Here is a 19,852-nt window from a genome sequence, read left to right on the forward strand (position 1 = left end):
TGTTGTGGCTGTGGTGTAGGCCAACAGTTACAGCTCTGATTCGACCCCCAACCTGGAAACATCTTATACCATGGGTGTGGCCCTAAAAAGCAAAAAAAAAAAAAAAAAAACAACCTGGAACATAATACACAACTGAGGCCACTTCATCTTGTGAAAACATATGCCCTCAGTGAAAACTTTGTCAGAGTACAGAGTACAATGCCATTTACTTGTTCTAATTTGTGAGTGGTTTCTGAAATGTATGGGTTATTTTTCATAGTTCTTTTACTTTTACTGTACTCTCCTAATAAAAAATATTGACAATTATCATAGAAAGATCAGATTTCTTATACTCATCCATCCATTGTGTTAATGGGTCATAAAGTTGTGTAACGAAGCAGAACAGCTTCCTTATAGGAACCTATCAAACTTAAGCCATAAATAAATAAGTAAATCTAATTAATTAAAAGTAATAGTTACAAATATCCTGCTTTAGTGCAACATACTTTCAACTGTGTTCTGCTTTATAAAATATATGCAATGTTTATACATGTATATATATACATACAGCTTTATTTTATGTCTTTGTTAAAAATCATGTGTTAACTCTCTGGTTTATGTATGTTATCACAGCAGATTTTAGAATTTAGGGAAATAATGCTGAACAAAATAAATAAAATCACATCTGAGTTGTTCTTACCAAAATAATTATTCTGACTTAAGTTCAGATAGTGACCCCTTTCTTAAGGGTTTCATTTGCCTTATGGACAAAAATATAGTGTGGAGTAAGTCCAGTTCAGTGGTTCTCACTCAGGGATAATTTGCCTCCAAGGGACATATGGAAATGTTTGAATACCTCTTTTTATTTTCTTCTTTCTTTTTAGGGCCACACCTGGAACATAAGAAAGTTCCTGGGCTAAGGGTCAAATCAGAGCTGCACCTGCCAGACTATGCCATAGCCATAGACACTCAGGATCTGAGCCATGTCTGTGACCTACCACACAGCTCATGGCCATGCCAGATCCTTAACCCACTGAGCAATGCCAGGGATTGAACCACATCCTCGTGGATACTAATTGGCTTCATTTCTACTGAGCCACAACAGAAACCCCTGAATATGTTTTGATTATCATAAATGGGGAGGTGCTACTAGCATCCATAGAGTAGAGACCAGGGAGACAGCCAGCCACTCTAAAATGTACAGGGTAGGAGTTCCCCATGGATTAAGAGGTTAAGGATCTGACATTGTCACTGCTGTGGCGAGGGTGTGATCTCTCACCCGGGAAATTTTATATACCATAGACGAGGCAAATTTGTTTTTAATTAAAAGAAATTTACAGGGTAGAGCTTTCCTCTTCTTCTCCCAACATGAGTATTGGCCCAAAAGTTCAATAGCGTTGCTTTTAGAAATTCTGGGCTAGATAACCTCTTTTAACAATTTTGTAGTTTATGAATACATTGTAGTTTACTTATTTTAGGCTTCATTTAAAAAATGCTATGTCTTAAATTCTTTTTTTTTCTTTTATGGCCACTACCACCATATGGAGTTCCTGGGCCAGGGATCAGATCCAAGCCACAGTTTTGACCCATACACAAATACAGTAACGGTTTACTTCAGTTAAATCCTTTAACCCACTGTGCCAGGCAGGGGATCAGACCTGAGTCCTGTCTCTGCAGAGGTGCCTCTGATCCCTTATGCCACAGTGGTAACTCCAAATCCTAGGGTTTTTTTACACACTGGAGAATAAGTTTGTAGAACCATGTAATAGAACTATGCATATTAATTAGAAACAATAGCAATGTATCAGTTATAAATTACAGCATGTCCTGTCCACCATTCTTAACAAAGTTTTCAGCCAGCTAAAAGAAGGTATGAGTTCTCAACCATATTCTCTTCAAATCTCTAGCCTTATGCTATTAACATGGAAACATTATCTTACATGTTTCAAGAAAATATTTTTATTTACTTCTGAGAAACAAAATTTACTCATGGATATACCCCTTGGGAAATAAATATTTACTTTATCCTTTAAATATTACAATTTTTTTGTCTGATGTTATTAGAAAAAATTGTATTTTTCCACTCATGCCATCTAACTCATTTTCTCCTGACGCCCAGAGCTCAGCATTAAGGGCCATCAAGATGGAGATTTGGCACATTATTTCTGATGTGAATTTGAGATGTTCATTACAATGTAGGTATTTTTAAAGAGTGAGCATATGTTTTACTTTTTTAATTTGTATGTTGTATTACTTTCTCATGACTGAAATGTAATAAGCTTCTTGGCATTCTCTCTTACCATAGATAAGATTAAAATAAAGATAACAGGAGTGCCCTTGCTGCTCAGTGGGTTAACAAACTAATATAGTGTCCTTGAGGATCAGGTCTGGTCCCTGGCCTCGCTCAGTGGATTAAGGATCTGGCTAGCCCAGGAACTTCCATATGCCACAGCCAAAAAGGATAAATAATAAAACCCTAGGATTTTACTATAACACATCATTTTTCCTATATGAGAAGATAAAATATTTTATCTCTACAAAAATCATCTTTTTTGTTTCATGCATTCTTGAGCAAACTAAAGGAAAATGACCTGACACCTCATAGAGACAGAAAATTTGTTAGGAGTACTGTTCTTTTCACTCATCCCATTCTGAAGTAAGTCTAGCTGGATCATCCATTGTTAGAAGTGGGATATATGTCTTTTAAAGTATAGTATTAGAGACGCATCAATCCTTCCTTTAGCTGATTGGGAAATGGGTTCCACCAGCCATATGCCACGGCCAAACCCTGAGTTCTAGCTCTTTTCTGCAAACGCAAAATTCTTTAGTTGGAGGGCACCAGCTTCTCCTATAGCTTGACCTTGAGGCTGAAAAATAAGCCTTATCACTGAGACCATGCAAGGGACAGAATACTGGCATTGTCACAAAATGACATCACCACATCTCTGGATAGCAAGGACTGGGGCCAGATCTCCGAAGCTGTTAAACATGTGACTAGCTGCCACTGCAGTATCTGTTCTGATTGTATGTCACTCTGCTACAAAACTTAGTAGCTGAAAACAATAAGTATTCATTTATCTCAGGAATCTATGATGTGGGTAGAACTGGAGAGAGATAAAGTCTTTGCTTTCCGATGTCTGGAATGTCATTTGGAATGACTTGAATAGCTCATACTAGAATAGCTGGAGGTTGGCTGGGCATCTCTTTTTCAGGGCATCTGCCTTTAAACTTTTCAGGTGTTCTCTTCAGCAAGATGGCCTCAGAGTAGTTCATGAGCAAGTGTTCCAAAAGCCCAAGGCTGAAGCTGCTAGCTTCTCATGTTTTAGCCTTGGAAATTCCATAGCATCATTCCTATTGTCTCCTATGGGAAAGCAAATCACTAAAGCCACTGGGATTCAGGAGGAAGATTGTCAGTGGATTCACAGCCATGTTTAATCCATGACAGCTCGCTATCATCATTTATTTTTTCTTTCTTTCTTTCTTTCTTCTTTTTTTCCTTCCTTTTCCTTCCTTCCTTCTTCCTTCTTCCTTCTTCCTTCCTTTCTTTCTTTCTTTCTTTCTTTCTTTCTTCTTTCTTTCTTTTCTTTTTTTTTTCTAGCAGCTGCACATGCAGTATATGGAAATTCTCAGGCTAGGAGACAAATCAGAGCAGCAACTAGAGCCTATACTGCCACCACATCTGCAACTTATGCCACAGCCTGCAGCAACACTGGACCCTTAACTCACTGAGCGAGGACAAAGGATCAATATACATCCTCACAGAGACTACATTGGGTTAACTTGCTGAACCATAATGGGAATGCCATAATTTATTCTCTTAACTTCTCAACTCTACATACTTTTCATAGGAATATGAAAAAGCAACCAGGAGGGAACTGATTTGGACAAGTTAGCCCTTAATTCTAGTTTCTCAATTCTCATCCAAAGGGTGTTTTCCATGATTTATACATTACGATGTCAGTGATCCATGCCATTTTAACTAAAAATGACTGTAAGCCCAAACCCAGATATTGCACAGGGACACGGTTATATATATTTAGGGTAGTATAAATATATGTTTTTTCTATGTATACAAAAAGAAAAGTGTAGCAACACTTGAAGCCTCAGTAAACCAGGGGCCAGTCCATCTAAATATCATCCAAGAAAATGTCAAAGGATAGGAATTCACCTGGACCTTCCTCAGGGCAGGAGACTCCTGATGCTGAGCTACATGCAACATAATGTGCACTAATTAAAATTGCTTTGATCTCCATTAAAAAAATTGTTAGCATTATTTTAATATCCATATTTTTACAGATGTAATTGCTCTGCATAAAATGAAATCAAAGATAACATAATGGTGGACTTGTCTGAATACGACATCATGTAGCTCTATTTTTTTTTTTTCTTTTTAGGGTCACACTGGAGCATATGGAGATTCCCAGGCTAGGGGTCAAATCAGAGCTGTTGCTTCTGGCCTACACCACAGCCACGGTAATGCCAGATCAAAGTCACATCTGCTATCTACACCGCATGTCACAGCAATGCCAGATCCTTAACCCACTGAGCAAAGCCAGGAATCAAACCTACGTCCTCACGGATGCTAGTCAGATTCATTTCCACTGAGCCACGGCAGGAATTCCAGGCGGCTCTATTTTTCAGAGACACCCACGCAAAAATTCTAGAGTGTCTCTCTATTTCATAGACCAATGTTCCTCGTTCTTTTTCCTGAATCAAGTTGAAAGTTCATAAGGCAGTTTGAGCTGCAACTGTGGATGAGGAAACAGGTTTGCTGAGGCCTAACAGATATGTAAGTTTTCTTTCCTCTATGATGTAGTGACTCAGAGTGTGGATGCTTGGGTCAGATAACCCCTCTGAGTATCCATTTCTTCTACTACCTAGATCATCTCTCTACTGCACCTATGAAATGGGAACCAATAATATTATTGATCTTATAGCAGGTCTGTGAACATTAAATGGAATGATGTATTAGTCATAAGAGGTCACCTATGGTATGAGTTCATTTATATGAAATATCCAGAAAAGATAAATAAATGGAAATAGATGGATTGGTGATTCCAAGGGGATGGGCGAGAAGGGAATGGAAAATGCTTCTTTAATGGAATGAAGTTTTATTTTGGGGGTGACGAAAGTGTTTTGCAACCAGATAGATGTGCTAATTATACAATGTGGTGAACCAATGAAATAACACTGTATTGTTCACTTGAAATAATTAATTTCATGTTATATGAAGTTCAACTAAATAAAAAATCTTGTTCTAAATTTAAATTACAACACACATGGGGAATTTCTAATGTCACTCCAGGCTGCCACCATATTATAATTTACCTTTAAATACACATTGAGGCTTCTTTTCTTTTTTCTATCCTTCCCTCCCTCCTTTCTTCTTTGTCCCTCTCTCTGTCTCAGCTTCTCTCTTTTTTAGTATTAGATTTAAGGGGGCACAAAAATGCAACTTTAAATCCAATATCACTAGAATTCTGTGAATGATATGTGGGGATCTGGATATAATGTTTATATTAATAAGCCAAAAGGAAGGCATGCACTTTAATTCTGTGTGTGTGTCTGTGTCTGTGTAATCACTCATAAACTTTAGTGTGAATGATTATTAAAGGTTTGGGAGTATAATGTCATGCATTAATTTACATCAATTTCATAATGTATCAATGAAGTAGATAAAGCATGTATGAATGTTACCATTTTACAGGAAAAAAAAACTTCAGCTTCTTCCTCATTAGAACACTTGAATATTTCTCTGAGCAGTGTCTATGTCATTGGATCATATTCCTTGGTTTCCGCAATAACATTTATTCTCTGTGTTGTGCCTTATCCCAAGGTTTTTGAGTTTTTAGACAACATACCCATTTTAAGGTTGTTTTATTTATAAAGGAAAGTATATTTTTATCACAGTGAGAGATGAGGCACCTACTGAACAGCTTTTGAGAGGAACTGAAGCTCTGATTACTTTCAGTCTCAAGAGAACAAAAAAGATGCAAATGATCCAACCTGTGGACATCTGAGATTCACATCTACAAGGTGCTACTGCTTGTGTCCCCAAAAGAAAAAGAAGCAATAATAATAACTCTACTCTCAATGATAAGTCCTTTAAGAATCTTGAAAACCTGGTCTTCTCTGGATATTCTGCTTACTCGATTTGCTTAATTGTGAGTATGTTGAGGAAGTAGTGATAGATGTTTCTTTAAAAGCAAAAAATTTTTTTCAGTCTTTTTAGGGCTGAACCTGCAGCATATGGAAGTTGCCAGTCTAGGAGTTGAATTGGAGCTGTAGCAGCTGGCCTATGCAACAGCCATAGCAAAGTGTGATCGGAACACCGTCTGCTACGTATACCACAGCTCACAGCAACACTGTATCCTTAACCCACTGAGCAAGGCCAGGGATTGAACCTGCATCCTCATGGATACTAGTAAGGCTCGTTACTGCTGACCCATGACAGGAGCTCCTGGTTTCTTTAAAATTTTGACATTTCCTGCTATCTCCACACTAAAAGCAGCTGTTACCAGCCCTATGACTTCAGTCCTATTCCCAAATAGCCAGATAACAATTTCCTAACTTGTGTTTACTATCTTTCAAAAGCTTTCTTTCTCCTTTTGTGGAAAAAGGACACTGTTTATAATATCCATGTTCAATAGTTTCATCTGTGTGTGTATGTTCATGGTATTTCATATATGATTTATATGATTTATACTGTCAGTTAAAGTCATCTGCACATGTGGGGAAAATTCGAGACATTTCATGGAAAATGGAATGTTGCAGAACTGCAACGTATTTGGCAAGGAAATGTACAAGGAAGATCATTTCTTCCCTAGCTTATTAATAGCAGTTTCTTATATGTGGAATCTAAAAAAGGATACAAATGCACTTATTTGCAGAACAGAAGCAGACTTACAGATTTGGAAAAATTTAGGATTATCAACAGGGACAGATTGGTGGGAGTGGCCTGGGGGTCTGAGATTAGCACTTGCACTCTGTTTTAAATGGAATGACTGGCCAAAGGGGAGCAGCTATATAGCACAGAGAACTCTACCCAATATTCTGTAATAAACCATGCAGGAAAAGAATTTGACAGAGAATAGATATGTGTACATGTATAAGTAAATCACTTTTTTGTACCACAGAAATTATCACACCATTGTAAATCAACTATACATCAATAAATTTACAAAAATATAAAATTACAAAAATATAAAATTACAAAAATATAGTTTCTGAAATCTTGTAGATCTACATTTATATAATACTTCCAATATAATATTTAAAGAATTATTTTCTGCTTTCCTTGAGCTCATTATTGCATGCCGTCTGATACAAAGCCTGAGCATGGACGCAGATAATGATTTCCATGGCTTAAGACTGCTTTTACTGCCATAGCTCCTACTTCTCCCCAATTCAACTCCAGTGTGCCCGAATAAAGTAGTCTACAAATAAATATGTATTATTTAAAACTAGACTACCTAAGCTATATAGTTGTGGGTTTTTCATTGTTAAACTGGTTGTTGTTGATAGAGGTTTTTTTTTTTTAGTTTTTATTTATGATTGTTGTTTAAGTTTGTGTGTGTGTGTGTGTGTGTGTTTGAAGTTTTTACTTCTTTTTGTCTTATAAACGGGTTTCATGATAAATCATTTAGTTTAGGAGTTCCTGTTGTGGCTCAGCGGTAATGAAACCAACTAATATCCATGAGGCTGCAGGTTCTACCCCTGGACTCAGTCAATGGGTTAAGGATCAGGCATTGCCCTGAACTGTGATGTAGGTTGCAGATGTGGCTTGGATCCAGCATTGCTGTGGCATGGTGTAGATGGCAATTGCAGCTCCAATTTGTCCCCTATCCTGGGAAAATTTATATGCTGCAGGTATGACCTAAAAAGCAAAATAAATAAATAAATAAATCATTCAGTTTATATTACTTTAAGGTATAAGTATGTTTATACACTTAGAAATGTATGTATTTATGTATGTAGTTCATAGATAATGTAGTCAGTTATATATTTGTCTGTATATAATATTCTGTAATAGCTTTTACAATAACATAAATGATAAATGAAATATAATATTTCCACATAATGTTTTATCATAATTTCAGTTATAAATATGATGAAAACATAGTCATATTTGGAGAGCGAATCTCATTGAGAACATATAGTGAAATAATTCCATTTTGGTTTACAGCATAGTGAGACCATTTTTGGCAAATTATTGATTCTTTTGATAGGTATTTGCCTAGAATCCCTTTTTTATTATCATAATAAATGCTTTAACTTTGTGACTTCTCTTGCCAATACTCTACTTGCTGTGTCCTTGATCCTTTAGGATAGCATATTTTCTAATGTTCTTTTGGAGTCATAAGCCAAAAACAAATTACTGTGAAAGAATTTCATATTTTTTAAAACAAATACCAAGTCCTGCATTTAGTGACAGAATGATTCTGTGTTATAGTCACAATTCTAACAACAGGAGAGAAAATCATACCTTGATCTTTGGTAACACTTTTCTCTATTTATATTTTTCTCCTGTCATTCTGTCAAACTGTTGCTAGAACTCTTACTGCTAATTCATTGGACTCACATATGTGGCTTTTATGTGTCCTGGTGTTGAGACATGTTCATCAATATCATGCATATCAATATCATGTATCAAATCATTGTTACATCTTCCATGGGAAAACTAATGCTGGTTACACTGACATAGGAACTCCATTTTTCCCTCTTTCTCTAAATGATAAATAGATAACTTACATAAACTCTGTGGTCTTCATTATTTTTATGATTTATTGTGGATAGATGGAACGTATAACAGCTCAAAGGAAGAGCTATATTGGAACTCAACCATCATAATTCTAATATACTCCAAGAATGTGATGTTCCCATTATACTAAGCAGGCTTGCAGAAGAAAAAGTTTGCCAATACAAACATTATATGTCCCTTCACCGCCAAAGTTTTTTTCTTTGATTGAGCTTATTTCTGAATTATAAAACCCTGATTCTGTATTTTACATTCTGGGTTTATTGACAGAAAAAAAAATGTTCGTTATTTCCAACAATTGTTCCCAGAGGGAGTTAGACTTGGATTGATATTTCTTCCCAATTCCATTGATCTAAAGGGGGTATAGACAGGATCTAACTTAATATCTTGGTCTGTGGGTGATGCACCTCTGTACTAATAGAATGAAGATTTGGGTTTTGATTTACAAGATCCTGAGGACTGCATCCCAAGCTCACCCAAGTCCTGATTTCTGTAGTCCTCAAGTTCCATAAGAACACAACACAAATATCCTTCCTGAGATGTTTAATGTCTAACATGGCACCTTGCATAAGAGGCGTGTTTATTCTTTGAAGACACCAATTGTTGCAAACTTATTACAGTAGCAAGAGGAAACACTCTATATGAGTACTTACCATCTCTTTCTAGTCATCCTCTCCTTTACTTTTCTTCCTTGTACTTACCAACATATAAGCTCCTTGACATTATGACATTTTTCTTGTTCACTGCCTCACCTCTGGCAAATACAACATTTCTTGGCGTAGGTAGTAAGTAATACATATTTATTCAATGTTCAAAAGTATACATGAATGGATTAATTTATTGATATTGCACCACAAATATTGTTGAATTAGTATTATATCATGTAAAAAAATGAAACTTAGTGGCAGCCTACATATTGAAAGCAGGACATATGTGACCAATATAGACACTTTAAAGGCACACTGTTCTTCTTTACAGTGAATTTTGGGGTTTATTGTTTTAATGCTAATAAAATCCAGAGATGAGAAGGTACATACAAAAATATGAAAGGAAGGAATTTTCAGGAGAAATCGCTCTGCCGTTTTGTTTGATTGGGTTTAATACTAAGTAAGTGAACATTTGCTTTAGGACTGAAGAACAGGTGCTCTGAAACTTAAGAAAAAGTTAACATAAAACAAGACACAGAGACAGTTATCTTAATTAAAGGTGGGAATGAGGGATTGAAGGTCTCAGGGACCAAAAGTGCTGCCTCAAGAAACCACACTGCTCTTTAGGATTATTCCAAGTGAGGAGGAGGTTGTAGGTGCAGGATATAGTTTTTTTATTATTACTATTTTAAAAGTTCTTTTATTACTTTAAAAGTCACATAGCTGGTAGATGGCTAAGCTTTTATTCTGACCTTCAGGCATTTAACAGTCATCAGCATTTGAGGAAGCTTGGCATCCGCTATCTATGCATAGCATGTAGAGAATCATCATTGTGCTTCCACAAATGGTATACCTATCTGCAGCAACCTGGTGTGTGTGTGCCTAGGATTGCACCTTGGTTCTCCTTGCTGATGCATATCTGGCTAACGACCCCTCAGAAACCCCTTGGGACCATGAGGCAGATCTTCCTCTTAATCTTAACAGGACATATCATGTATGCAAACGGTGTGCCTATCTACACAGATCAAGCATGCTTAGACAATGCATTATGTCCTCATTCAGCTGACCACTTGAATAACTTATGCCTTTTGGTCTTTGTTCTTAAGCTTAAATTGTTTACCCACACTGTGACTGTTTTTTCGAGCAGGAATATGGGGTAAAATAAAGCAGGACAAGATGGAAATTTTAGTATGGAAAATAGAAGCAAAGAGGCTAAGAAAATATTGTAGAAACGTGTCTCCCGACATCCTGATTTACCTTTCCCAGAAGGCACAGCAACGGCATGATTGTCCAAGTGGGGAAACTGAGCATAAGGTGAGGTCAAAAAAAGAAAAAAAAAAGGTCTGTTGTTTGAGATTTGTAAAGGAAGGGAGCTGAATATTATGAAAGATAATGTCATGAGTTACCTGTGTGTGAAAACACAGGAGGAGGTTAGCCAGAGAGGAAATCATTTCCATCACAGTGGGCCATAGATTGTAACCCATGTAAACAGACCCCTTGTACATGTAAGACTGAGTCAGGGGTTTGGCAGGAGGCATTAGAATATCAGTTCTACCTATTAACAGCTTCATGATAGAAGAGAATCCCCTAATCCCAACTTCAATGGTGTGGAAACTGAGAAGAAAGGGATAAAATAATCTCTCACTCCAAAAATTTGAGTGACTATAAATGAATTATGGTACACTTCTGATGTTAATTTCTTTTTTCATCTAACTATGGGGTAAACCTGAAGGTCCCCAGCTATTATTGACACCAGATTATGGTGATCATATACATATTTTTTTTTATCTTGTTATACAGCTAAAGAGCTATCCAAACCTGAATGCATGGCTGGCTGGAATCATACAGGTGTGAAGGAATTCCTTCTGGTAGGTTTAACTGAAAATCCTAATTTGCAGATTCCTCTCTTTTTGCTTTTTACCCTTATTTATTTTATCACTCTGGTAGGTAATGGGGGCATGATTATGTTGATCTGGCTAAATGCCCAACTTCATACACCCATGTACTTCTTCCTAAGCAACCTGTCTTTTTGTGATATCTGCTACGCTACTGTGTTTGCTCCTAAAATGTTGGTCAATTTCCTTGCAAAACACAAGTCCAGCACATTTTCTGGCTGTGTTCTACAGAGTTTCTTTTTTGCAGTATACATCACCACAGAAGGCATCCTCCTGTCCGTGATGGCTTATGACCGCTATGTAGCAATAGCTAGCCCCTTGCTGTATTCAGTTATTATGACCCAAAAGGTTTGTATTCAGATGGTTCTTGCATCTTACTTGGGAGGGCTCATTAACTCCCTGACACACACAATAGGTTTGCTCAAACTAGATTTCTGTGGTCCTAACACTGTGAATCACTATTTCTGTGACATTCCTCCTCTTCTGAGACTTTCCTGTTCAGATGCCCATAACAATGAACTGCTGCTTTTGCTATTCTCTGGGATCATTGCAACGTTCGCTTTGATTATCATCATGGTCTCTTACATCTGCATCATCATTGCCATCCAGAGAATCCACTCAGCTGAGGGGAGGCGCAAGGCCTTCTCCACATGTGCCTCCCATCTGACTACTGTGACCTTACTCTATGGGTCTGTGACCTTCAGTTACATCCAGCCAAGCTCTAAGTATTCCCTGGAACAGGAGAAGGTCTCTGCTGTGTTTTATACTTTGGTGATCCCCATGCTCAACCCACTGATTTATAGTCTGAGAAATAAGGATGTGAAGGAGGCAGCGAAATGGTCTATATGGCGGAAGAGAACTTCAGCTTAACCCAATCTTCTCTATGGCTTTGCAAACCTAACATTAAACTGAAAATAGACTTTCTGTTAACCTGTATCACAGATATGACCACAGAGTTTGACCTGAAGATGGAAAATCACTCCATTTCACCCTTCATTGTTTTGTGATTTAATAGTTTCATTCTCAAAAGAGCTGATAAATATTTTTTCCTAAAAAAAAAAACCCCATGATAAACTCTGAAAGTGTTCACATGGATTTTAAAGGATCTGCTATTGACTCAAATCAAAAGAATAGTCCAGTAATAAGCATGTATCAAATGCAACATTATGTCAGAGAGAAATGGAAATGTTTCCTTAGCATGGTTTTTATCGATATACCATTATTTTTTCTTCTAAAAATCCAATCACTCAACTAAAAAATCTAATATTCAATTATTTATTTATTTATCTATTTATTTTTTGTCTTTTGACTTTTTAGAGCTGCACACGTAGCAAATGGACATTCCCAGGCTAGGGGTCTGATGGTAGCTACAGCTGCCAACCTATGCCACAGCCACAGCAATGTTGGATCCAAGCTGCGTCTGTAACCTACACCACAGCTCAAAGCAGTGCTGGATCCTCAACCCACTGAGAGAAGCAAGGGATCAAACCTGCAACCTGAAGATTCCTAGTCGGATTCGTTTCTGCTGTGCCATAATGGGAACTCCCTATTATGTATTTAAATGGCATATTTTAATAGTATCTTAGAAGAATGGCTATAGAAAATATATTTCTCATTAGTTATAGTTTGTTCATTCAATAATTTTTTTAGAGCTGCTTATGCATCATGTGGAAGTTCCCAGGCTATAGGGATTAAATCAGAGCTACAGCTGCTGGCCTATGCCACAGCCACAGCAATGCAGGATGGGACCCACCTCTGCAACTTATGCTGTAGCCCTAGGCAACACCAGATCTGTAACCCATTGAGTGGGGCCAAGGATGGAACCTACATCCTCTTGGATACTAGTTGGATTCATCACTGCTGAGCCACAATGGGAACTCCTCAACACATTTTTATTGAGTACTTTTATTGTACCAGTTACCTTGTTTTCCAAACCTAAATAGATTTAAGGTATGGGCAAAAGCTGTTAAGAGGATCAGGCAACAGAGGAATATGGTAAAGAGGAAGGACAATTAAAATATAGGAAAATAAATGAATTTGACTCTAGCATGGAATTTTAAAGCAAAAATCGTCAAAAATAAATCTCTGAAGTTACTTAATGCCACCTGTATAAAAGCCTTTTAATGCCAGTATAATATATTTTAGACTCTATCAATGGTTAATAAATGCAACTATAATGAAATGTAAATATACACTTCCACAATGTCACTGTTATTAACATTTTGGAAAATCAAAGAACATATTAAGAAAAAGTTACTCCAAGATTCAAGGGATAGTTCATGAAAATTATCCACAGACTTGAGAAATGATTAGGGTTTAGGCATTCTTTTTCCTCTTTCTTTCTTGTTTTTAGATTTGCCTTTTTTTTTTTTTTTAGAAAAAAAATAGTTAAATGATTGGGAAGTTTTGAGCCTGTGTCATTAGTCAGATAAATTAGATAAGAGAAAAAATAGATGTTATATATTCCCGTCATTAGAATTGCTAAAGGAAATTTCTAGGAAGTGTATATAACCAAGAACAATGAGAAAAAGATGAGAGGTTTCCTAGAATGTTCGGGAGCTAACAGAAAGCTGAGAACTGAAGAAAGAGAGAAGAATTTAAGTAAGAGATGTTGCCAGAGAGGAAAAGGGGTCCAGAATATGACTGGTATATGCATGGGGTTTGAATATGAGTGAAGAAAAATGCACAGGAGGGAGTCAGACACAAGAGAGACAGGATCCAACTCACATCTTAACAAGCTCACTCTGGCTGAAGTATTGATGATAGACCAGAAAATGGCAAGAGTGGCAGGCAGAGGCCCAGACAGGAGGTTGCATAACAAGTAAGCAAGGAATTGATGGCATGTTAGGCCAGAGCTGTTTCTCATGTTAGGGAAACATGAGAAAATCAAACACAGGATTTACTTTCATGTTCATCCTGGCAAGAGGGTGAGGGAAAGAGAGGAGTCAAAGATGATGCCAAAATTATTTCAACAGGGAGTGAACAAAACATGGTAACACATTCAGAGACCTCTGATAATGTGTATTATCTTCAAGCACACAGTTTCCAAGGTTGAACTCAAGATGAGAGCAAAGAAAGTCCCAAAACATATAAAAAGAGAGTGTGACTAATTCTATAACAGCAAACATGATACTTAAACTCCCTTAACTCAATTTCTTTACTTGTAGAGAGAGAATAAACATACCACTTCAAAGTTTCATAGCTAGATAGGTAGGCAAATGAGATAGATAATGATAGCTAACTAGCTAGCTCTATGTATATAAATTTAGATACAGGGTAGATGTAAACATAGTGTTTACTAATTTTAGCATCTGTTAAGAGCAGAAATTCTATAAGAAAGGAAAAGTATATAAAGGTGCATGATTCTGTCAAGTTCAAGGATCTCAAACTATAAACAACATGAGTCAAAATTCTGCAAAGCAAAACTATGTGATATAGCACATTGACTAGAGCTTACAGAGTATTATGAATATGCTACCGAATATTAGCTCTCAAAATTTGAGAAAGTATGAATACCTATTATATCATTATTATGGTTAAATATACATATGTATATACATTTATTTTTCATTTACAAAACTATGTATATTTTAAAAAGAAAGGGTTTACATGAGTGGGGGATTTTGTACCTGTGACACTAGTAAGATAAATTAAGAGGAATAAAATAGATTTTAAGTTCTGTATGCCATTAGAATTTTCTGTCTATATATAAATGAGATGAGTGAGAGACTGAGAGAGTGATACAGCAAATGTAGTAATTCCAGTTGGTATATATAGGTAAGTGGTACGATTGAGTGATTGTTTACTATTTTTGCCAATTTGCATTATCCTTCAGACTCTTCTGTAAGGCTGACACGTTTCAAAATAAAAAAGTTATGAAAAAATAAGGAAAGCTGATTATCAGATGAGAGACCACCTTTACTTCTGGATGGATGGATGTGATTCAAACAACATTTGTACAAAAGTCACACGAAAAATAAGATAATTTGGAATTTGAACAGGTGTAACCTTAGACATGTGAGCTGATTTTTGTCTTACTGACTCAGGGCACACTTGAAAATTCAAATAAATTTAAATTAAAAATAAAAAAAGAGTCATCAAAATCACAAAATGTGGACAAGGGATGTTAGGAAATAAATAGAACCCCTTTTTTGTTTCTCTTCTTAATTTTAGATAGTAATGAAGTGTTTGAACCTACAGGATCATCAGGCTAAAACACACAATTATAGCAGGGGTTAGCATACTGAAAAAACAGGGAAACCACAAGCCAAAACCAAACATTGTATTCACAAAAAATGAAAAAAAACAAAACCAAAAAACACTCAAGCAGATAATAACCAGAGACCATCCAACCAAAAAACGAAAGGAAGAGTGGAGAACCATAGCATCAACTGGAACATGAGGTTCAAAATGGCAATAAATAATCATCTATCAATTATCACCTTAAATGTCAATGGGCTGAATGCCCCAATCAAAAGACACAGAGTGGCTGAGTGTATAAAAAAGGCAAAAACCTTCTATTTGCTGTCTACAAGAAACTCACCTTAGGACAAAGTATACATATAGATTGAAAGTGAAGGGGTGGGAAAAAATATTTCGTGGCAGTAGACATGACAGAAAAGCAGGAGTTGCAATACTCATATCAGACAAAATAGACTTTAAAACAAAAGACATAAAGAAAGACAAATAAGGACACTACTTAATGATTAAGGGATCCATCCAAGGAGAGGATGCTACTATCATCAACATATATGCCCCAAATACAGGAGTATACATATACATACAACAAATGTTACAAGACATAAAGAGAGATATTGATGGGAATACAATAATAGTAGGAGACTTTAATACCCCCCTCACACAAATTGTCAGATGCTCTAGAGAGAAAACCAATAAAGCAACAGAGTTCCTAGAGGAAACAATAGAAACGTTAGACTTAATTGATATCTTCAGGACACTACATCCAAAAAAATCAGAATACACATTCTTCTCAAATGCACATGAAACATTCTCAAGAATCGACCACATATTGGGACACAAAGCTAACCTCAACAAATTGAGGAACATAGAAGTTATCTCAAGTATCTTTTCTGACCACAATGCCATGAAACTAGAATTCAACCACGGGAAAAGAAATGAGAAAAAACCTAGTACATGGAGACTAAACAACATGCTACTAAAAAACCAATGGGTCAATGAGGAAATCAAGAAGGAAATTAAAAAATACCTTGAAACAAATGATAATGAAGACACAACCTCTCAAAATCTATGGGATGCTGTGAATGCAGTGCTCAGAGGGAAATTTATAGCAATAGAGTCCTTTCTCAAAGAAGAAGAAACATCCCAAATTGACAACTTAATCCTCCAACTAAACGAATGAGAAAAAGAAGAAAAAAAAAAGACCTAAAGCCAGCAGAAGGAAGGAAATTATAAAGATCAAAGAAGAAATCAATAAAATAGAGATTCAAAAAATAGAAAAAATTGATAAAACCAAGAGCTGGTTCTTTGAAAAGGTAAACAAAATTGACAAATCCCTGGCCAGACTCACTAAGAAGCAGAGAGAAAGAACTCAAATAACCAAAATTATAAATGAAAAAGGAGAAATCAAAATGGATACTGCAGAAATACAAAAAAAAAAATAGTAGAATACTATGAACAACTATATGCCAACATGTTTGACAATCTGGAAGAAATGGACAATTTTCTAGAATCTTACAGCCTGTCAAAACTGAATCAAGAAGAAACAGACCAACTGAACAGACCCATCACTAGAAATGAAATTGAAGAGGTCATAAAAACACTCCCTACAAATAAAATACCAGGACCAGATGGCTTCACAGGTGAATTTTATCAAACATATAAAGAGGAACTGGTGCCCATCTTCCTTAAACTCTTTCAAAAGGTTGAAGAAGGAATACTGCCAAAGACATTCTATGATGCCACCATCACCCTAATTCCAAAACCAGAGATACCACCAAAAAAGAAAACTATCGCCCAATATCTTTGATTAACATAGATGCAAAAATTCTCAACAAAATCTTAGCCAACCGAATCCAACAACATATGAAAAAAATCATGCACAATGACCAGGTAGGGTTCATCCCAGGTTCACAAGGATGGTTCAACATATGCAAATCAATCAACGTCATACACAACATTAACAAAAGAAAAGTCAAAACTCATATGATCATCTCAATAGAGGCAGTACAAGCATTTGACAAAGTCCAACATCCATTCATGATCAAGACCCTTGCCAAAGTGGGTATAGGAGGACATTCCTGAACATAATCAAAGCCATTTATGAGAAACCCACAGCAAATATAATACTCAATGGGGAAACCTGAAAGCCTTCTCACTCCAATCTGGAACAAGACAGCGACGCCCACTCTCACCACCACTCTTCAACATAGTTTTGGATGTCCTAGCAACAACAATCAGGCAAACAAAGGAACTAAAAGGCATCCATATAGGAAGAGAAGAGATAAAACTGTCACTGTATGCAGATGACATGATACTATACATATAAAACCCTGAGGAATCAACCCCAAAACTACTTGAACTGATTAATAAATTCAGCAAAGTAGCAGGATATAAGATTAACATTCAGAAGTCAGTTGCATTTCTGTATACCAGCAATGAAATATTAGAAAAGGAATACAAAAATACAATACCTTTTAAAATTGCACCTCACAAAATCAAATAATCGGAATATGCCTGATAAAAGAGGTAATAGACTTATACACCTAGAAATATAAAATTTTAAAGAAATCAAAGAAGATGGAAAGAAATGGAAAGATATTCCATGTTCCTGGATTGGAAAAATCCATATTGTAAAAATGGCCATACTACCCAAAGCAATCTACAGATTCAATGCAATCCCTATCAAATTACCCATGATATTTTTCACAGAACTAGAACAAACAATCCAAACATTTATATGGAAGCAAAAAAGACCCAGAATCGCCAAAGCAATCCTGAGAAACAAAAACCAAGCAAGAGGCACAACTCTCCCAGACTTCAAGAAATACTACAAAGCCACAGTCATCAAAACAGTGTGTGGTACTGGTATCAAAACAGACAGACAGACCAATGGAACAGAATAGAGAACCCAGAAATAAACCCGGACACCTATGGTCAATTAATCTTTGACAAGGGAGGCAAGAACATAAAATGGGAAAAAGAAAGACTATTCAGCAAGCATTGCTGGGAAACCTGGACAGCTGCATGCAAAGCAATGAAACTAGAACACACCCTCACACCATGCACAAAAATAAACTTCAAATGGCTGAAAGACTTAAATAGATGACAGGACACCATCAAACTCCTAGAAGAAAACATAGGCAAAACACTCTCTGACATCAACCTCATGAACATTTTCTCAGGTCAGTCTCCCAAAGCAATAGAAATTAGAGCAAAAATAAACCCATGGGACCTCATCAAACTGAAAAGCTTTGGCACAGCAAAGGAAACCCAAAAGAAAACAAAAAGACAACTTTCAGAAATGGGGGAGAAAATAGTTTCAAATGATTCAACGGACAAGGGTTTAATCTCTAGAATATATAAGCACCTTGCACAAATCAACAGCAAAAGAGCCAATCAACCAATGGAAAAATGGGCAAAAGACTTGAATAGACTATTCTCCAAGGAAGATATACAGATAGCCAGAAAATACATAAGAAAATGCTCAACATTGCTCATCATAAGAGAAATGCAAATCAAAACAACGATGAGATACCACCTCACACCAGTCAGAAAGGCCATCATTAATAAGTCCACAAATAACAAGTGCTGGAGGGGTTGTGGAGAAAAGGGAATCTTCCTGCACTGTTGGTGGGAATGTAAACTGGTACAGCCACTATGGAGAATAGTTTGGAGATACCTTAGAGATCCATACATAGAACTTCCATATGACGCCACAATCCCACTCTTGGTCATATATCTGGACAAAACTCTACTTAAAAGAGACACATGCACCCACATGTTCATTGCAGCACTATTCACAATAGCCAGGACATGGAAACAACCCAAATGTCCATCAATAGTTGATTGGATTTGGAAATATGGTATATATACACAATGGAATACTACTCAGCCATAAAAAGAATGACATAATGCCACTTGCAGCAACATGGATGGAACTAGAGTATCTTATACTAGTGAAATGAGTCAGGAAGACAAAGACAAATACCATATGATATCACTTATAACTGGAATCTAATATAGAGAACAAATGAACATCTCCACAGAAAAGGAAATCATGGACTTTGAGAGTAGACTTATGGCTGCCTGATGGGAGAGGGAGGAAGTGGGAGGGATCAGGATCTTGGGGTTATCAGAGACAACTTAGAATAGATTTATAAGGAGATCCTGCTGAGTAGCATTGAGAACTATTTCTGGATACTCATGTTGCAACAGAACAAAGGGTGGGGAAAAAATGTATACATTGAAGAGTAACTTGATCCCCATGCTGTTCAGTGGGAAAAGATAAAATTAAAAAAAATAAAAATAAAAATAAATAAATAAATAAATAAATATTTATTACTCAAGCTATAAATTGATACATCAGATTATCC

The 19,852-nt window shown here is 36.4% G+C and overlaps 1 protein-coding gene across 1 annotated transcript; it reads left to right on the plus strand.

Annotated features, from left to right (window-relative positions):
* Window positions 1-11,210: 11,210 nt before the first annotated feature.
* LOC110258903 (olfactory receptor 1052-like) lies at window positions 11,211-12,149 on the plus strand. Its single transcript, XM_021082148.1, has one exon. The coding sequence runs from the start codon at window positions 11,211-11,213 to the stop codon at window positions 12,147-12,149; it is 939 nt and encodes a 312-aa protein (XP_020937807.1).
* The last annotated feature ends 7,703 nt before the right edge of the window (window positions 12,150-19,852 follow it).

Source organism: Sus scrofa, unplaced genomic scaffold (assembly GCF_000003025.6).
Source record: "Sus scrofa isolate TJ Tabasco breed Duroc unplaced genomic scaffold, Sscrofa11.1 Contig53, whole genome shotgun sequence".
Taxonomy (NCBI): domain Eukaryota; kingdom Metazoa; phylum Chordata; class Mammalia; order Artiodactyla; family Suidae; genus Sus; species Sus scrofa.